Source organism: Drosophila novamexicana, unplaced genomic scaffold (genome assembly GCF_003285875.2).
Source record: "Drosophila novamexicana strain 15010-1031.04,08,12 unplaced genomic scaffold, DnovRS2.1 tig00001292-arrow-arrow-pilon, whole genome shotgun sequence".
Taxonomy (NCBI): domain Eukaryota; kingdom Metazoa; phylum Arthropoda; class Insecta; order Diptera; family Drosophilidae; genus Drosophila; species Drosophila novamexicana.
Genome location: NW_020824848.1, coordinates 461,779 through 477,842, shown reverse-complemented (window position 1 = coordinate 477,842; position 16,064 = coordinate 461,779). Strand labels below are relative to the sequence as shown.

Here is a 16,064-nt window from a genome sequence, read left to right as displayed (position 1 = left end):
CCACTCTGGCTATCACCTTCTCGCATAGAATAAAGTGCCTGCCATGTTGCCCCTAATAGGCAGACATAATCATCATCATCATCATCATCATGAACATTGTCATTATCATCAACGTCCTCAAGAAATGGTTCACCTTTCGCCAGCGTCGAGTGTTGGCATTGTCTTTCCCGGCTGCATAGCTGAAATAACAGCGCATTCGATATGCCATAGCCGGGCATTGCCGCACAACACTGTGCAACACAACACGGGCACTTGGCCAAAACTAACATTAGCTGTAGTACAATTTGTATAGCTCGCATAATCGACTGCTCAATGCTTTGCTTGGACTGTAGAGACTGTATTAGAGACTCGCAGCACATCAAAAATCTGATACCTTGTTAAAAACATAATTTTTTAATGCCCTTTGTACATACAAATACGAAACCAGGCCAAAAGCTGTTCACCTTACGCAATGGCTGTGCTTCTTCTTAGCTTTTCCCTACACTATGTACGGGAAATGTATCTGCTGATTGTTTGCTTTAGAAACATGATAGAAAGATAGATTAATCGAATGCCCCTATCTGATGACGGTATAGAAGTGTATATATTCCAAGATCATATCATGTCTAACAAGCCTGTCTGCACAGTGCACACTATCATACAAAACTATGCTGTGTAGAAAGAGATTCAATTATTTGTTGGATAGTGTAACACTGGATTATTCTCATGCGCCGGCTCAATACGCGGCTCAAGTTCTTTGCAATGTTTGACGCTGGCGCAGTCAAAATTTAATTGAATGAACGCTTTTTGTGTCGTCTGTTAATTTGCTTTGAATGAAGTTGAGCATTTGCCACGCCCCCTCTTACACAAGCACACGCACACACGTGACCGTCGCCTGCATATTTGTGAGTATATATATATAGTTTGGAGTTATCGCAGTCGGTTTGCCATTTGCGGGTGCAAATGTCAAGTTGACTTTGCCTGCACCTCGCCAGTTGTATGTGTGTGTGTGTGTGTTTGCCGCGGAGCTACGTGCCTGGCGAGTGTGTGCGTGTGTGTGAGAGGGGTGAGGGGTGAGAGAGGGGTGGGGGCGCTCTGGCTGTGGATTTGCCCTGGCCCTGTGCCTGATTATAGTGTTAACCCTCTGAACTTGCAGCAGGTGCGCCAATGTCAACGTCGACTTTCATTCAAATGTCGCCATTTCAATTGCCCGACTGCATCTCTGTGTGTGTGTGTGTGTGTGTGTGTGTGTGTGTGTGTGTGTGTGTGTGTGTGTGCGTGTATAAGTATGTGTGGCTGTTGCAATTGTTTGCTTAACTATTTCATAGTTGTTAGAAATTTGTTTAATGTATGAAGTGGCGGTTACTTGGCGTATACGTAATGTCTGCCACACTCTAATGCAGCGAAAGAGAGAGAGAGGGAGGGAGAGAGAGCATGCTGATGAGCAATTAACAAACAATTGCAACGTTTTTAGTCAAAAATAAACAGTGCGGCAAATGTGGACAGACGATAGACGAGCACGAAAACGAACAGGGCCAAAGAATGACACTCAGTGAAAGGAAGGCCCTGGGAAAGGGAAAGTAAAAGTACCTCAGCTAAGCGAAACATAATGAAAGGTACACACGAAAAACTGTAAGACAAGCAGGCAAAAATTGAGTTACACAGCGGCAAAAATGGCGAGACTTTTTGTACTTGTTTCTAGGCCTAAAAAACATCGTAAGGTTTTCAGCCCGATTCGAGCTAAAAATTCTTGGTCTAAAAGGTCTTAGAATCTTGAATCAATTACAAAAAAGTTATTTTAAGTAGTTCAAGCACCAAAAATATCAAGAAGAATAAAAGCTGATAATATAAAAACTCTTGAATTTAGTTGCAAAGCAAAACAAATTGAGGGAATTACCAAGCGTTCGCCCAAACTAGGATTGTATTGAAGACATATTGGACTCATTTTAAGATTATATTGGTCTTATTTCAGGATAATTTAAGCATTGGTGGCTTAAATTGAGGTTGTTTTAGTCTTATTTTGAGAGTTATTAAAAAACTTGCTACAATACTATTTCGTTGTTAAGGTTGAAAAGCGTAACAAACACAGCTTGATTCAAGTTTTTTCTTACTTAAGTCGTACTTGAAATAAGAATTTCAAACTGTGATCAGGGTTTACAAATCAGTTCTTCTTGATTCGAGTACGAAATTCTAGATTCAAGCAGGAGATCGGTTCGAATCGCAGGCTTGGCTCTGAAATTGTCTTAGTGTAAGTCTAATAATAGCGCTATTTCGAATAGTATGCAAATCAAAATAGTAAAAATAATAATTAACTGAATTTACACTAGAGTCAAAAAAAATTGATATTGTATAGCATTCCCGATACGACTTGTCTCGAGGTCTCGCGGCGACTAAACATTGTTGTGGCTATAGTAAAACCTTACAAATGGTAGACTCTGCTGCTCAAATAATCTACAATCGGGTAACTGAGTTTTGATTACGCATAGTTTTTTCTTTTTTTTTCTTTTTTTGCCTTGACATCTTGTCCTAAGCCTTGACATAGTTCATATGCCCGCTTTGCCGTTGCGCGCGCACACAAAAAACTGCTCACATTGCATTCTTTTACAGATGCAGCGCGCAAATTTTTGCTCATAATTAAAAGCTAACAAAAGGCAAAAGTTGCCGCTGCTCTAACTAGTGTGTAGAGGGGGCAGCAGGGGGTAGAGAGGACGGTGAGGGGCTGGGGTTGGTTTTGTACTTACCCGCTGCTAAAGCGCTGACAACATTTGCAGTGACATGCGGTGATGTTGCTGCTGTTGTAAGAGTTGTTGTTGCTGTTGCTGTTGGGGATGTTGCTGCTGCTGCGGCTGTTGCTGCTGCTGTTGACCCAGCATGCCTCGGACTCGACGCCGACAATAATAATTTGGAGCCAGCAGGAGCATTTGTTGAGTTTGGCAAAATTTCAGCTACTTGGCTAGCATCAGTCGACTGGCTGCTGCTGCTGTTGCTGTTGCTGTTGCTACAACTATTGTCAAATATTTGATGCACAGGCGGCAGCACATCTTCATAATGCAAACTATCCGGCGTAATGTGCGTGGCCAGCGCTGCAGTTGTTGGCTCAGCGGAAGCTGTAAAGTTATGCTCATCATCAACGTCAGATTCAAGCGCTGACAATGTCAGTTGTTGTTGCTGTTGTGTTTCATGTTGCTGCTGTGCTGGTTGTTGTTGCTGCTGTTGCTGCTGCTGTGTTGCTGTCGCCTGCTGTGCGGCTGCGTTGCGCTTGCGATTGTAGTACTCATAGTTTGCTGCTGTTGTTGCTGTTGTTGCTGTTGTCTCATCATCATCATCTGCAGCAGCAGCAGCAGCAGCAGTTGCCGCCGCCGCCGCCGCCGCAGCAACAGCAACAGAATTTTCGCTGTCATCAGTTGTCGTTGTCGCCGTTGCTGCTGCTGCATCCGTGGTCGTGGCTATGATTTTATCCTCGACCATAAATTGCACTTTTTTGCGTGTGCTCGACGCCGATGTGGGCGTGTGCGTGCCCGTGGGCGTTGGTATATAGAACTGTGACTTGCCCGAGGGCGTCAGTAGAGGCGCCGTTGCAGGCGTTGTGGCAGCATTGTCAGATGTCAGCCCAAGCGGAGGCGCAGGCACGGGCACAGTCAGCTCCAGCGTAGACGGACGTTTCAGTATGGACTTGATGCCGGGCGTGCTTGTAGGCGTGGCAGTGAGCACGTGGCTGGACGGCAAATCATCAGGCGCAGCCACAGGAGTTGTTGCTGTGCTGGAAGCTGCTGCCTCCAGCGTTAGATTTGGCAACTCTTCCGACTTCTTGTTGCGCGGCGGACGCCTTGGATTGTTAGCTGTTGCGGCTGTTCCTGTTGCCGGTGGCGACGGCGACTCGGCGGCAATCAGTAGACGCTCGGCAGGCGAATCGCTTGGCTTTTCGCCCAGGCTAATGCGCTGACCCGCAATCGCAGCCACATTGTTGCTGTAGAACTTGCGCTGTTCCCGTTCCCGCTGCTGTTCCCGCTGCAACTGCTGCTCATCCTCGTTTAGCTGGGCATCGGCCACATCAAAGTCATCGTTGTTGGGCAAGTTTTTGGTCTTGGCTTGGCTTTCGACTGAGATCAGTTCGTAGGGATTGACATTGCAGCGCAAGATGGAGCGACGCGTGCTGCCCACCAGTCCGCTGCACTGCAACAGCGCCTCATTGTCCTCCATTAGCCAGCAGTCGGCGGGATCTGGCGCCGGCGGTGGCAGCGGCGCACGCGTTCTGGTGCGTCCGCGCTGCATGCCTCCGACTGCGGCGGCCTTGGGCGTGGCAGTTGCATTGGCAGTCGCTGTGGCAGCTGCGTCGCGGCTACGTGACTTGGCGTCCTTTGAGCTGGCGGGCGGTGGCTCGGCGCTGGGCTCCGGCGACAGCAGACGTGTGCGTCGCATCAGGTCATAGGGATCCTTTTGCGGATCCAGAATCGTGGGACGTGAGCGCTTCGTGGCGCTCACCACGCGCATTGTTGCCGCCATGGGTCGCCGGCCGGAGGCGGCAGCAGCAGCTGCCAGTTGTGGCAGCCGCACCGTGCCGCCCCCGCTGATGGTGGCCAGGGGCAGGCGGGAACCTTTGCACTTCTTACACACGCTCGCCTTCTTCACATCACGTTTCGTCCCGTTCAGATACTCCGGGCACGAACAGATCACAATTGCCAACGCCCCGCCGCCGCCCCCTGGCTCCCCATCGCTGGCGAAGATGGCCGCCGCATGCGGATGCCCATAACCGGCGTAGGCGGCAGCGGGGCGTGCGGGTATACCACGCACCGTGCCATAGATCCAGGGCTCGGCATACTTCATGGAGCGCGACAAAGCGCTGGGCACAAACTCATAGCCGGGCGGCGGTGCGGCAGGCGGTGGATAGCCCAGATGCTGCAGATGACGAGGCGGATGCGAATGCTGGGGATGATATTGGAGCTGCTGCTGCTGCTGCTGGAGATGTTGTTGTTGCTGCTGCTGCTGCTGCTGCATGTGCAACAGCTGCAGGGTCTGCATGCCGCCGACCGTGGCTAGAGAAGCGTTTTTGCTATCGCTGCTAATTTTGAGCCGTTGACTCCAGGTTTTCTTTGATTTGTCATACATCGGCGTGCGGTGCTGCAAAGGGAGAGGGCGGGAGAGTGGGCATTAAATGGTTTAACTTTCGGTTTACTCAAAGTTCACCTTTCACTAGTTGTTGCTGTTGCTGCTGCTGTTGCTGTTGCGCTCATAATCCCCAATTTGAATTAATGGCTTTGATGTAGCTTGGACGCGTCGGCTGCCTGGTTATCAACTGTTGCCTGCAAAGGAATATGACAGAAAATGATTAAAGCGCAACGTCCAGCGGGAAATCCGTTTAGAAAAGTTTATTATTGAAAAAGTTGAAAATGCGATTATATGTGCACCAGACGAAGGCGGTGCCCAGAGCAGGGGGCTGCCTCCTGTCTCTGCTCTCGTCTCGGTCCGCTGGGCAGCAGCTGCATTAATATTTTGAGTAATTTAATGAGACGACCAGCCAGGCTGTGCTTAGTCTGTTGACAAATGTTGAAAGGCATCTTTTACAGGGTATATTGTAGGTCAAAAGAAGAAGATACATCTATATACAGAGAGTGAGTAGAGTTAAAAATGTAACCTTTAGGATTCGTATATGGACATGGTTCAAAATTTCCCACCTCCCATAGCTCGGTGAAAACTTAACCAGTTTTTGACGACAATTGGCTTTTTTTCTAAAAGCTTCTGAGCTGTCAAATTTCCTTCTTGAAATGACGCTTAAATTATTGAGCTTTGAGCTTATTAGCTTTAGAGGCACCATGAATACAGAGTAGCCCACACTTTGGAAATATATTTTTTTTTATACACCAAAAGTGCCCGACTAGCAGTTATCCCATAGACAACAAATTCATTTCACAGCACATTCATCAATATTTGCATGTATCTGGAATTTGTATATGTCTTTCTAGTATATCAGAAATATGCTAACATTTCTCTAGAAGAGTTGTTACTTTGATTATTGTCATGAGCAGGATATGTACCAGTCGAACGTTCCTGAATAACTGCTGTATCACGAATTTGTATTTATCATTTGTATATATCAGGAATATGCAACCTCTTGCTCACATTGCTCTTGAAGTCATATATATTCTCTTTTTGGCATGAGCAGGATATCTGCAAGTCGGGCTCTTTTGACTTAGTACTGTATCACGAATTTGCATTTATCATTTGTATATATCAGGAATATACAACTTCGTGCTCTCATTTCTCTTGAAGAGTTACATGTTTTCTTTTAGTCATGAGCAGGGTATTTTCAAGCGAGCTACTTTAACTATAGCACTCATGACTTGTTGCTCACTTATATTAATTGCCTGCTTGTTGCTGCCGCTGTTGCTGCAGCTGCTGAGCGTATTGTATCCAATCAAGGTGAAAACTCAATTTGGCCCCTAAGTAGACAAGAAGTGCCCCACAAATCGCAAGTAATTTTTTACAATTTTCACACAAGCTGCAAAGAAAATATTCGAAATCAAATAAAGCAGTCAGCAGCATATAAAACCGCACTCATCTCAGGCCACTCGGTTGGCCACTGTACGAGGGTCGAATCGCTGTGCGAGACGAGCGGGAAAATGGTGGAAACTGTCGCGTGGGGCGGAAAAATGTAAGTTATTGTTGTTGTTGTTGTTGTTGTTCGTTTCAACTTTGTTTTCATTTTTGGCGAGTGAATTTTTGGTCGTCATCGTGACCACTTTTCACAATCAAGCGACTGCCCACAAAATCTTTGCAAGCGGCTTACAGTTCACTCGCGCCCGCGCCAAGTTGTTCTCCCAGTTGTTCTTGTTGTTCTCCTAGTTGTTGTACTTTTTCGCTTAGTTGTTGTTGTTTAGCAGCTCAGCAACGCTTCCTGCGTGCCGCTCCACGCTTGCGGATATTAATCAAAATGCGCCAAACGCAACCGCACAAAGGCCTCCTCTGCGTCCCGGTCTTCCGTCTTCACCTCCATCTCCAGCTCCTGTCTCCGACTCCGTCTTCATCTCCGGCAGCTGACTTGGACTTGGCACACCGGACACGGCAGCTATAGCAGCCATGTGCCCTGGCCAGACGCTGGCATACTTTGGCTTAGTTACCGCTGCAATTGTTGCTGTTGTTGCTGTTGTTCTTTTTCTTGAGGTGCTGCTGCTGGGCGAAACATGTCGCCGCGCGGCGCTGAAAAATGTTGATAAATGTTGACAATTTTTCCGGCAACCACTCGTGATAAATCTAATTTTTCTCTTGCTCGCCTGCCATTGCGTTCTTATAGTTGGCACCCACGGCATTGTTGCCACTCGCCACTCGCCAGTTGCCAGTTGTTGTTTATTGTTGTTGTTGTTGCTGTGACTGTTGCTCTGTTGCAGTTTTGATTACATGGCTGCTCCTTGTTGTTGCCAAGTTGTCGTTGTTGTTGTTGTTGCTTTTGTGTAGGTGTGAAGTAAAATTAAAAACGTGTCATTTTTTGCTTTATCGCGTGACGCCCATTTGGGCAAAATGTTGCCATGACCCAACGCCGTCGGCGGCCCAAACACAGCAGCAACAACAACAAATTGTAAACAGTTTATTTGCCTTAGCCGAAGATCAGCCACTCTTACAGCAAATTTGGCTACAGAAATGTATATGTATATTCTCTTTTCTTGAAGGTCTGAACTCTTACTCCTTCGACACTTTTAGAATGAATGATACTTTTTGAAATGAGCCTACTTTGCTTAGCCGCAGATAAAACACCTTTCCAACCCATTTAGATACAGACATTTTAACATATATTCAGAAAAATATTGTAAGAACGGATTTGTTTAAATATACCTAAAGAAACCATAAGAGTTCAGAAGTTCGATTTGTAACGGGTTGCCAAATATTCCAGGAGAATGCTAAAGCTCGCAATGTCTAAATCTTAGTCTCATATCTTACATCTTTATGCTTATACAAAAATCATATAAAAAGGCAGCTTATAGCTAAAGTTATTATAGGGTATATAGTGCTATATAGCTAGTGATCCGATCTGTTACTGCCTACAACAAAATTAATAGAAAACATTAAACAAGCGGACAAGCAGCTGGTTAAAGCTATATGAACCTAGCTTCTTCACCTGATCAGGCATTTGTTCATGATTATACATAGGAGTTGTCTGCCTTGATGCTTTACATAAAGCCTGCCCGAGCTAAAATACCCCAATGGAAGGGCATAAGAGCAGCTGAACAACAAAATGTTTGAGTGAAATTTGAGCCACTTTGCTTGAAGCTGGTCCAGTCGGATATATTGTGTGGTTGAGAGGCTCTGCTCCGGATTGTGGCCAGAAAGCAAATAACTGTGTGTGTGTGTGTGTGTGGTGCATTGGTTAAATAGCTGGAATACAACTCGAGTGCTAAGCTGGGCAAGTGAAGCGTGCATCTTAGCCCCAATTGTGATTTGGTTCTATAATACTCTAATACGCTGATGAACTGCCTTTAATTACACTAATTGCAGCAGGGGAGTGGCAGGCGGTGGGTGGGTTTAGTTGGCCAACTAATTGTGTTTAATCTTGTTGAATTACCTGGCTATACATAACTGTAATCGCTGGCAACTGTTAAATTACACGTACGTACGGTATTTGCATAGCGAATAAATTTGTATTTAAGCGGATTTATCGCCGCAGCCGAACCAACAAACTGCTCAGAATGACATTCAGCCCATAATTAAGCGACACTGCGATTGTCTTTCGGGCCAAGTTGAGAGTCGTTTTTCTTTGAGTGCTTCATAATTTTTCACGCTCAATTGGCTGCAGCTACCAACGAGAGAGTTGCACATTTTCCATTTCCTCAGGTTGGATTTTCATTTTCTTTTTTTTTCTTCTGTTCTTGCGCCAAATGCAATTTGTCATTATAAATTTACGTCAGTTTAGGCAAAGGCAAAGGCGAAGGCAAAGGCATTGGAAAGGAAACTTTTTGGCCAAGCTGGGGAAAAACTACTGCATTTTTCAATATATTTTCCAGCTTGACTCTTCGCACAAAAGTTCACTACAAAAAATTAGGTGGGAAAAAGCTATCCGTTCTGCTATTGTTGTTGTTGTTGTTGTTGTTATTGCCACCCACACAGAAAACTTGGCCGCAGATTGATGGTCGTATAAAAAAGTAGTTAACGCAATGCCGCAGTGGCTAAAGCAAATGCCAGTTACGAAGCTTTGGCGTTGTCGCAGCCGCAGCTAATTAAGTGGCAGCAGGTTAAAGTTGAATACAAATGCCGAGTATCATTTGTCAATTAATAGAGCTCAAAGCTAGAGATGGGCCTTGGCCCGGCTCGGCACGAGCACGAAATATGTACTTCCAACAAAACCCGTGCTCGGCCTCATATTTCACTTTGAGTAAGAGCTGCAGCTAAGATTAGCTGCAATATTCTGATATTCTTCAAGTCTGGGCTAGCTTTTTATCGTGCTTTTATTGCGCGATTTCGAAACTTCGAGGCACGAGTCCGTCGTGTCAGTTTCTTGGCCAAGGACTGCGCTCATCGCTACTGCCGAATCGCCTCACCCTCAACTAGAAACATACTTGCAGCATTTAAAATGCAATTAGAGCTGCGGTACACACACACACACACACACACACACACACAGACATACACCCGCCCGCAATATGCAGCATATGCAGCTAGCTAAACTAAGTAGTTGCGGTTGTAGCTGCAGCTCATACAATAAGCCGCTTAAAAACCAGCGGCAACCTAATGAGCTAACAACCAAGCTGAGCAGAGGGGTGTATAAGGGGGTAAGGGAAGGCGGGGTTGGGCGACTCACAGATCAAGGCTAACTAAAGACACATCAAGTATACGAGCCGTGCTGCAGCTGTAAAACAAGTAAAAATGTTTAAGTCAAGGCTGCTCGATGGGCAGATACTCAGTACACGAACGTGTATGTATTAGAAAGCTTTAAGGGCAAACGAGGGGAGTAGGACAAGAATATGAAATAAATTGGATCTATGAATATCAGACAAGAAAGGGCTTACTAACTCTGACGTCTCTAGTTCTTATAATCTGCAAGATGTGCTCAAAAGACAAAGTCTGCAGATCGATATTTATCGATTTCGTGACAAAAGATGCGAACTGTTGTCGACTATTTAACTGGTTTTTCATCTGGCATGCAAGAGTTTTTATTAGATATTCGGTGTCTCGAGCGAATATGTCCTCTTAAGCTGAGCTTATAGACAGTGGGCAGACAGACAGGATATATATATACACCCACTTGCAGTGGATATAGGGTGTGGGAATAAACAATTTCATTTAGCTGCTTTACAGAGCATCTTAATTTATTCAACTGATGCCAGCAAGAAAAATTGGCTGAGCAATGAGCGCATCCGCGCTAAGGGTGAAGCATAGAGGCGTGGAGACGACATAATCACCGCTTTGGAGCGCCCAATTCGCAGACAGCTAAACACGGCTCAGGCTAAGCAAGTTGAGGGATGCGGCCAGCCGGGTGGGGATTCTTCTATAATTCCATGTGCAGCAGCTGCTTAAAGTGGCGCCACAGACGTGTGCAACATGGCAGGAAGCTGCCGCCTGCTAAAGGACCCGAACTGCGGTTGAGATGAAGATGAAGTGCCACAAGAGCTGGCAGACTGACAAACTGACAGACTGAGCAGACTGTGACGAGTTCGCTGAGCGGGGAACTGCACTTAATATATATTGAAATTAATTTATTGAAAATTCTAATGAATTAAGTTGCCTTTTTTTGTTGCTGTCGTCAGGCTGTTGTTGCTGCTGCATGTTACATCAAGTGTCTGTTGGCAAATGTTGCCACTGGACGCCCACAAACAGTCGACAGATTTATGTTTGGACATATTAATTTATGCGCTTAGATGAAAATTGTTAAGTAAATTGCGAGCCCAGGCGACAGAGATTTATCGCAATGGACCAACTGCAGCAGCAGGAACTTTAAGTAATTTACTTAAATGCACAGCAGCTGAAAAAGAGAAAGAGAGAGAGGGAGATGGAGAGGGAGATGGAGAGTGGGAGAGATATAGATAGAGCAACACATTGAGCGAATGTGAGAGAGAGAGAAAGCGCATTTAATGCGCTGTTAACAAATGGAAAAAGAGCATATTAGTTGTGTGTGCCTGCCTGCATGAATGCAATTTATGTTTTTGTAGTATATTCAAGAACTCAAATTTTGTCGATTAGACAAAGCGTGATCTGTTTATATACCCCGCCAGGCATGTTATAGGCAAAATTTCTGGCCAATTAACTGCTGCACACTGCGATAATCTATATTTTCCAACGTCACAGTTTGAGAGCTACTGCCTTGGGTCACACAGTCTAAACAAAAAGATTCCTATTCAGCTGTCTGAACTGTGTGCAGAGCATCAAGCGGTCAATGGCATCCGATTGCAATTGTTCTTGTTCTTGTTCGTGTACTTGTCTACAACTAAACTAATTGAATTTGCTGCTTTGTGAAATGTTAACAAGTTTTGCGGCGGGTGCAGCTCGTAGGCATGCAAAACTTTGAGAGCAACACACATTAAAGAGCTGTGACAAATGCTGCAACAGCAACAAGAGCAGCAGCAACAGCAGCAACAGCAGCAGCAGCCATTAAATTTGTGTAATTAACCAGACTGAGGCTGAGGCTGAGCCTGGAACAGGGACAGGGACTGGGACTGGGACGAGCAAGTCTGAGAAAAGCGGCAACTTTGCTAAACTAATTAAAATGCATATTCTGGCTGCACATAAATGTGAAAAGTTTCGCTAGATATATAGTCGCATAGTCGCCTGTTGGTCTAGTTGCATGGTAAACAGGTACAATGCGACTTAATCCGCAAATGGGCATGGGTTAAACAAATAGATGACTGAGTCTCAGCCTGGACACGTTGATGACAGCTTTTGCCAGGGCGGGCGAGGAGCCTGCAATTTGTATAACATGCTGGGCAGCCAACAGTTGGGCTCAGTCTTAGACACCCCCTCCCCTCCCGTCCCCCTGCGCACAGTTAAACCAAAACTTTTTGTAAACTCATTAGAGCTGTCGGCCGAGCCAAACCACCCAAGTTGAGCCAGCCAAGCAAGCAGCTAAGCAACTGCGCTAACCAAACAGGCGTTCTGCCTGGTTGCAGGAGGGGAGGGCCTCTTGGATGGTGGGTCACAAGTTTGCTTCTTTTTATGCCCGGAACCTATATGGAGACTGGTTATGAAGGGTATAATAGGTTCGCGCAAAATCATGTTACAGGCAGAAGGAAGCCTTAACCTAAAACAATAGAGCATATAGATTGTGCGACTTTACTTGCATATCTTATTTATTAGCAAAAAGGTCTAGATATATTTCAAATGATTGCACACCTCTCACGAATCTCGAAACTCGAGAGTCCTGTTTATGACTAAGCTCTAATTCATCGATAATAGATATATTATCAAGTCGATGAGACTGCCACAAGCTGAACAATTTATAGATCGGATTTTAAGCGCAGAATATACTCGAAAATACAACATGTTCCACAGTGTGGGGTAAAGGGAGGAAAGCGCTGGGTATCTTATAGTCGGACACTCGCTTTTATTTGTATTTTTTCTGAAAGCAAGAAAACAGTCAGGTCGGTAGCCAAAGAAACGGGTCAGGGACCGAGCCGTGAACAGACGGGACAGGACAACAGAGGACAGGACGGGCTGGCAAACAAAAGGCAGGCCCGGCTAAGATAAACAGGCAACTTCTTATGCAGGCAGGGCTTACTGTCGCTTTTCATGCGGCTAAACATGCCCGGCGGTGCAGTTGAAATTTTATTTATTGCATTAACTTGAAACCGCTCGGCAAGGACGCGCCCAAAGTGTGGCGAACGGGGCGAGCGGTTGCCCGCCTGCGGGCGGGGTAGCTACTCGTAATAAACATAATGAAAATGATGTTCATAATGAAGCGCACTAATCGACTCTTCTAGCAAGGGCGCAGCTGTCGCTGTAAGTTTACAAGAGCCGTGAGCTGCCAAGTTGAAAACTATGCCGTTCATGGTCCAAGGCTTAAACTCGAAACAAAGTATAATCTATAAGCTGACTGACTGATAGACGGACTGATGAACTGATTGACTGATTGATGATCGTGTAGTCCAATTCTTACAGCTCACCCCCTGCAGGGCTGGAAAGTTGATGGAAATTGTGACAGCTTTGTATAAATCCCCAGAAGAGGGCGCAAAGAGGTGGGCTTCAGATTGTTTGGGAAAATTTTCCAGTTGATTGCCTTCAAAGTAAATTCCTCATTTCAAATTTGGGCTCATTGGAAAACCCCATTCAGGCGACAAAAATGAATGAAAGCTTTGTTTTTAATTCAATATCAAATAATTGAGCCGCGCAAAGCCGAGTAATATTCACGCGGGCAGCATTTAAGAAGCGCTTGCTTCATATAGCAAATGCGATTGCTTACACTTGAAAAAACTTGGGCACAAAACAGGGCTTCATATGCATCACAATTGACAGCAGGAAGTTTGGACGATTAAGCCGATGCCTGTATGTGTGTGTGCATGAGTGTAGTGTGTGTGTGTGTGTGTGCGTATGCGTGTGATTGCATAAATAAATATATTTTGTAGAAATTAACATATGTCCTTCAGCGCGTCTGTCAGACGGCGTTTGCATGTGGGATGTGGCACAAGAAATTGATTGTGTGGAAAATTTAATGTGCGCAACATTCTCATAGCATACTTTTGAGTGTTTTGCAAATTGCGATAATTGCAGGCATATGTGACTACAGCTGGGCGTGTGTGTGTGTGTGTGTGTGTGTCTATGTGTGTGTGCGTGTGCATTGACAATTAAAATGCTTTTGCTACATACACACATATATATATATATATAATTGCCTTCGTGTTTGACCTTTGTATCGCTGGCCATTCCAATAATAAAATTGACTTACTGCCCACGCATATTTACACACTTTTATGTGTGTGTGTGTGCGTGTGCTATGGTGTGAGTGTGGCAGGTATTTATTAATATTGTTCAACTGAAAATAATTATGCTGGTGTTAAGTTAAGCGTTAAGCACTTTGCCAAAATGATGGGCAATTAAATTGCAGCCACGCGGTAGAAAGAAAAAAGAACAAAAAAAAAAAACGTTGTCCTACAAATTAAAATCAATTTTACAGTGTTTAAAAATGTATTGCAAAAAAAAATATACCAAAATTGTTTTTAAATTTTAACTCGATTAATTGATAGACAAAAGGCTGCACTGTAAAGAAAACGTGAATGTTGTTTGCTTTGCATATTTCTTGCTTTACGCTTGTAATTCTCAATAAGTTTAGGCTTTTAAAGGGGCAAGAGGGACTTTACAACAGAATAGATAGAACCTGAGCTGATCAACTAAATCTATTTTTAAACTTATTTATTTATTATTAAATAAAACTTCGACTTAACTCTTAATTCTTTCAAATGTTCAGTACGCTTAAAAAGGTTTGAAATTAATTTTAATAATTTAAAATTATAAATTTGTATTTAATAAGAGTCCCCCACTGTGCAACATTTCAATATGTGACACGCCCACTTTAATGTCGAACGCCCTTTTGCAATTTTTCACAATTCTGGCGAGTCATAAGTCTGATTGAAACACATTTGCAATTGATGCAAGAGTTCAAAGCACACGAATTGTGCATAAATTAAGTGTCAAGCTGGCAGCTGGGCGGGGGGAGGTTGGCTGGGTAGAGCACAAGTTCACTTGACATTTCTTGGCAGTTTTGCGACTTTCATTTGACAGATGTCAAAACGTTGGGGGAACTCAATTAGTTGCCACCGCAAATGGCCTCAGCGGAGGTTGGAGGTTTGCATTGACAAATGCTGCGAGAGTGGTTCGAGTGGTTCGTGCGGTTGGCGTGGCGGTCAGCTATGTCGGGTTTATTTAAGCCAAAATATATAGACGAGACATTTGTGAGCTTTTAAATAGTTATTTAATTCTTAACAGCTCTGCGGCATGACTTTAACTTAGCCTTAGTAATAAGGCCAACATAAAACAGCCTCAAATCGATTACAAACTAAAACTAGGAATTAGCTTAACATGCCCGCCACTGGGAGCTCGATGCCACACATTGCCGCCTGACGCTATGCTCGGGTCATAGCCGAGGGGCTGTGCGACAAGAGGGAATGGGAAATGGGAAACTGTCTCACAGCTCGGTGCTCTCCATGTGCGGATTGGCATTGCGAATGCCCAGATTTTGTAGCTTGCGCAAACGATGTATCTGATGCCGTAGCTTGTGCTTGAACACAATCTGATTGTTGACCGTCTTCAGGTCGTCCGCGCTGCAGCCTTTCAGATTGCGCCAGTTCTTGGCCAGCAGCGTTTCGGTAATGAAGTACTTGGCCTTCGACAGACGCATATACTCCACCTTGCGCCGGGCCAGCTGTTCCCGATACAAGTACAGATGATAGCCAACGCTGGGCGGCTGCTCCGAATGCTGCTGTTGCGGTGAGTTGTTGTTGCTCTCGTTAACAAGTTGCTGGTAGCGTGGCATGTTGCAGTTGCAGTTGTGGCAACACTTCGATTTGATTGCTCTCAATTTAGTTATTGACCAGGATCGAGGAGAGTTGCTGCCGCTGCTGCTCCAGCTGTTGTTGCCTCAGCAGAGTTTGCTTTGGGTTTGATGTCAGCAAACGCATTCGACTTGCTTTTTATGCAGTCGACAGCACGACATGCCACGTACCTGTCCGAACTTTAGTCCTTCCTTTTTTTTGTTTCTTTTTGGGTCACGGCACAGGCTACCTAGTCGAGTTCTACCTGTTCGTGTGTGTTGCATTTTGACTTGTGCCGCAATAAAAAACGATTCATTCTTAATCTGCTTGCGAGCCATAAAGTTTCACATATTTTGCAAACATGTTCATTCTTAATCCGATCGCTAATCCGGCTGACAGCTACGGACAGCTACTCTTAAAAAAAATCGCCTGGCCTATAAAAAGATTAGACCTCTGCGTGCCAGTTCAATTTTCCAAGCAGCTGTAAGGACGCAGCACGACAAGCAGTTGCATGTTCTGCGGCAGGCCGCAAAGGGGTAAGCAGCAAAGCCTGCCAGGATTAGTTCTTCTTGGCCCGTTGCAGCTGCCGCGAGAAATCTTCATTAATGATCAGCTCGCCCAGCTCTGAAATTGACAATCATTTCA

The 16,064-nt window shown here is 45.0% G+C and overlaps 2 protein-coding genes across 2 annotated transcripts in view; both read right to left on the bottom strand.

Annotated features, from left to right (window-relative positions):
* Positions 1-3,128, bottom strand: part of LOC115766986 — a 56,170-nt gene extending 53,042 nt beyond the window's left edge. Inside the window, exon 1 of the mRNA XM_030711085.1 lies at positions 2,721-3,128. The gene's annotated coding sequence lies outside the window, so the exon portion shown is untranslated. The remainder of the gene's footprint in view (positions 1-2,720) is intronic.
* Positions 3,129-15,073: 11,945 nt separating this feature from the next.
* Positions 15,074-15,421, bottom strand: LOC115766987. Its single transcript, XM_030711086.1, has one exon. The coding sequence runs from the start codon at positions 15,419-15,421 to the stop codon at positions 15,074-15,076; it is 348 nt and encodes a 115-aa protein (XP_030566946.1).
* Positions 15,422-16,064: the final 643 nt, after the last annotated feature.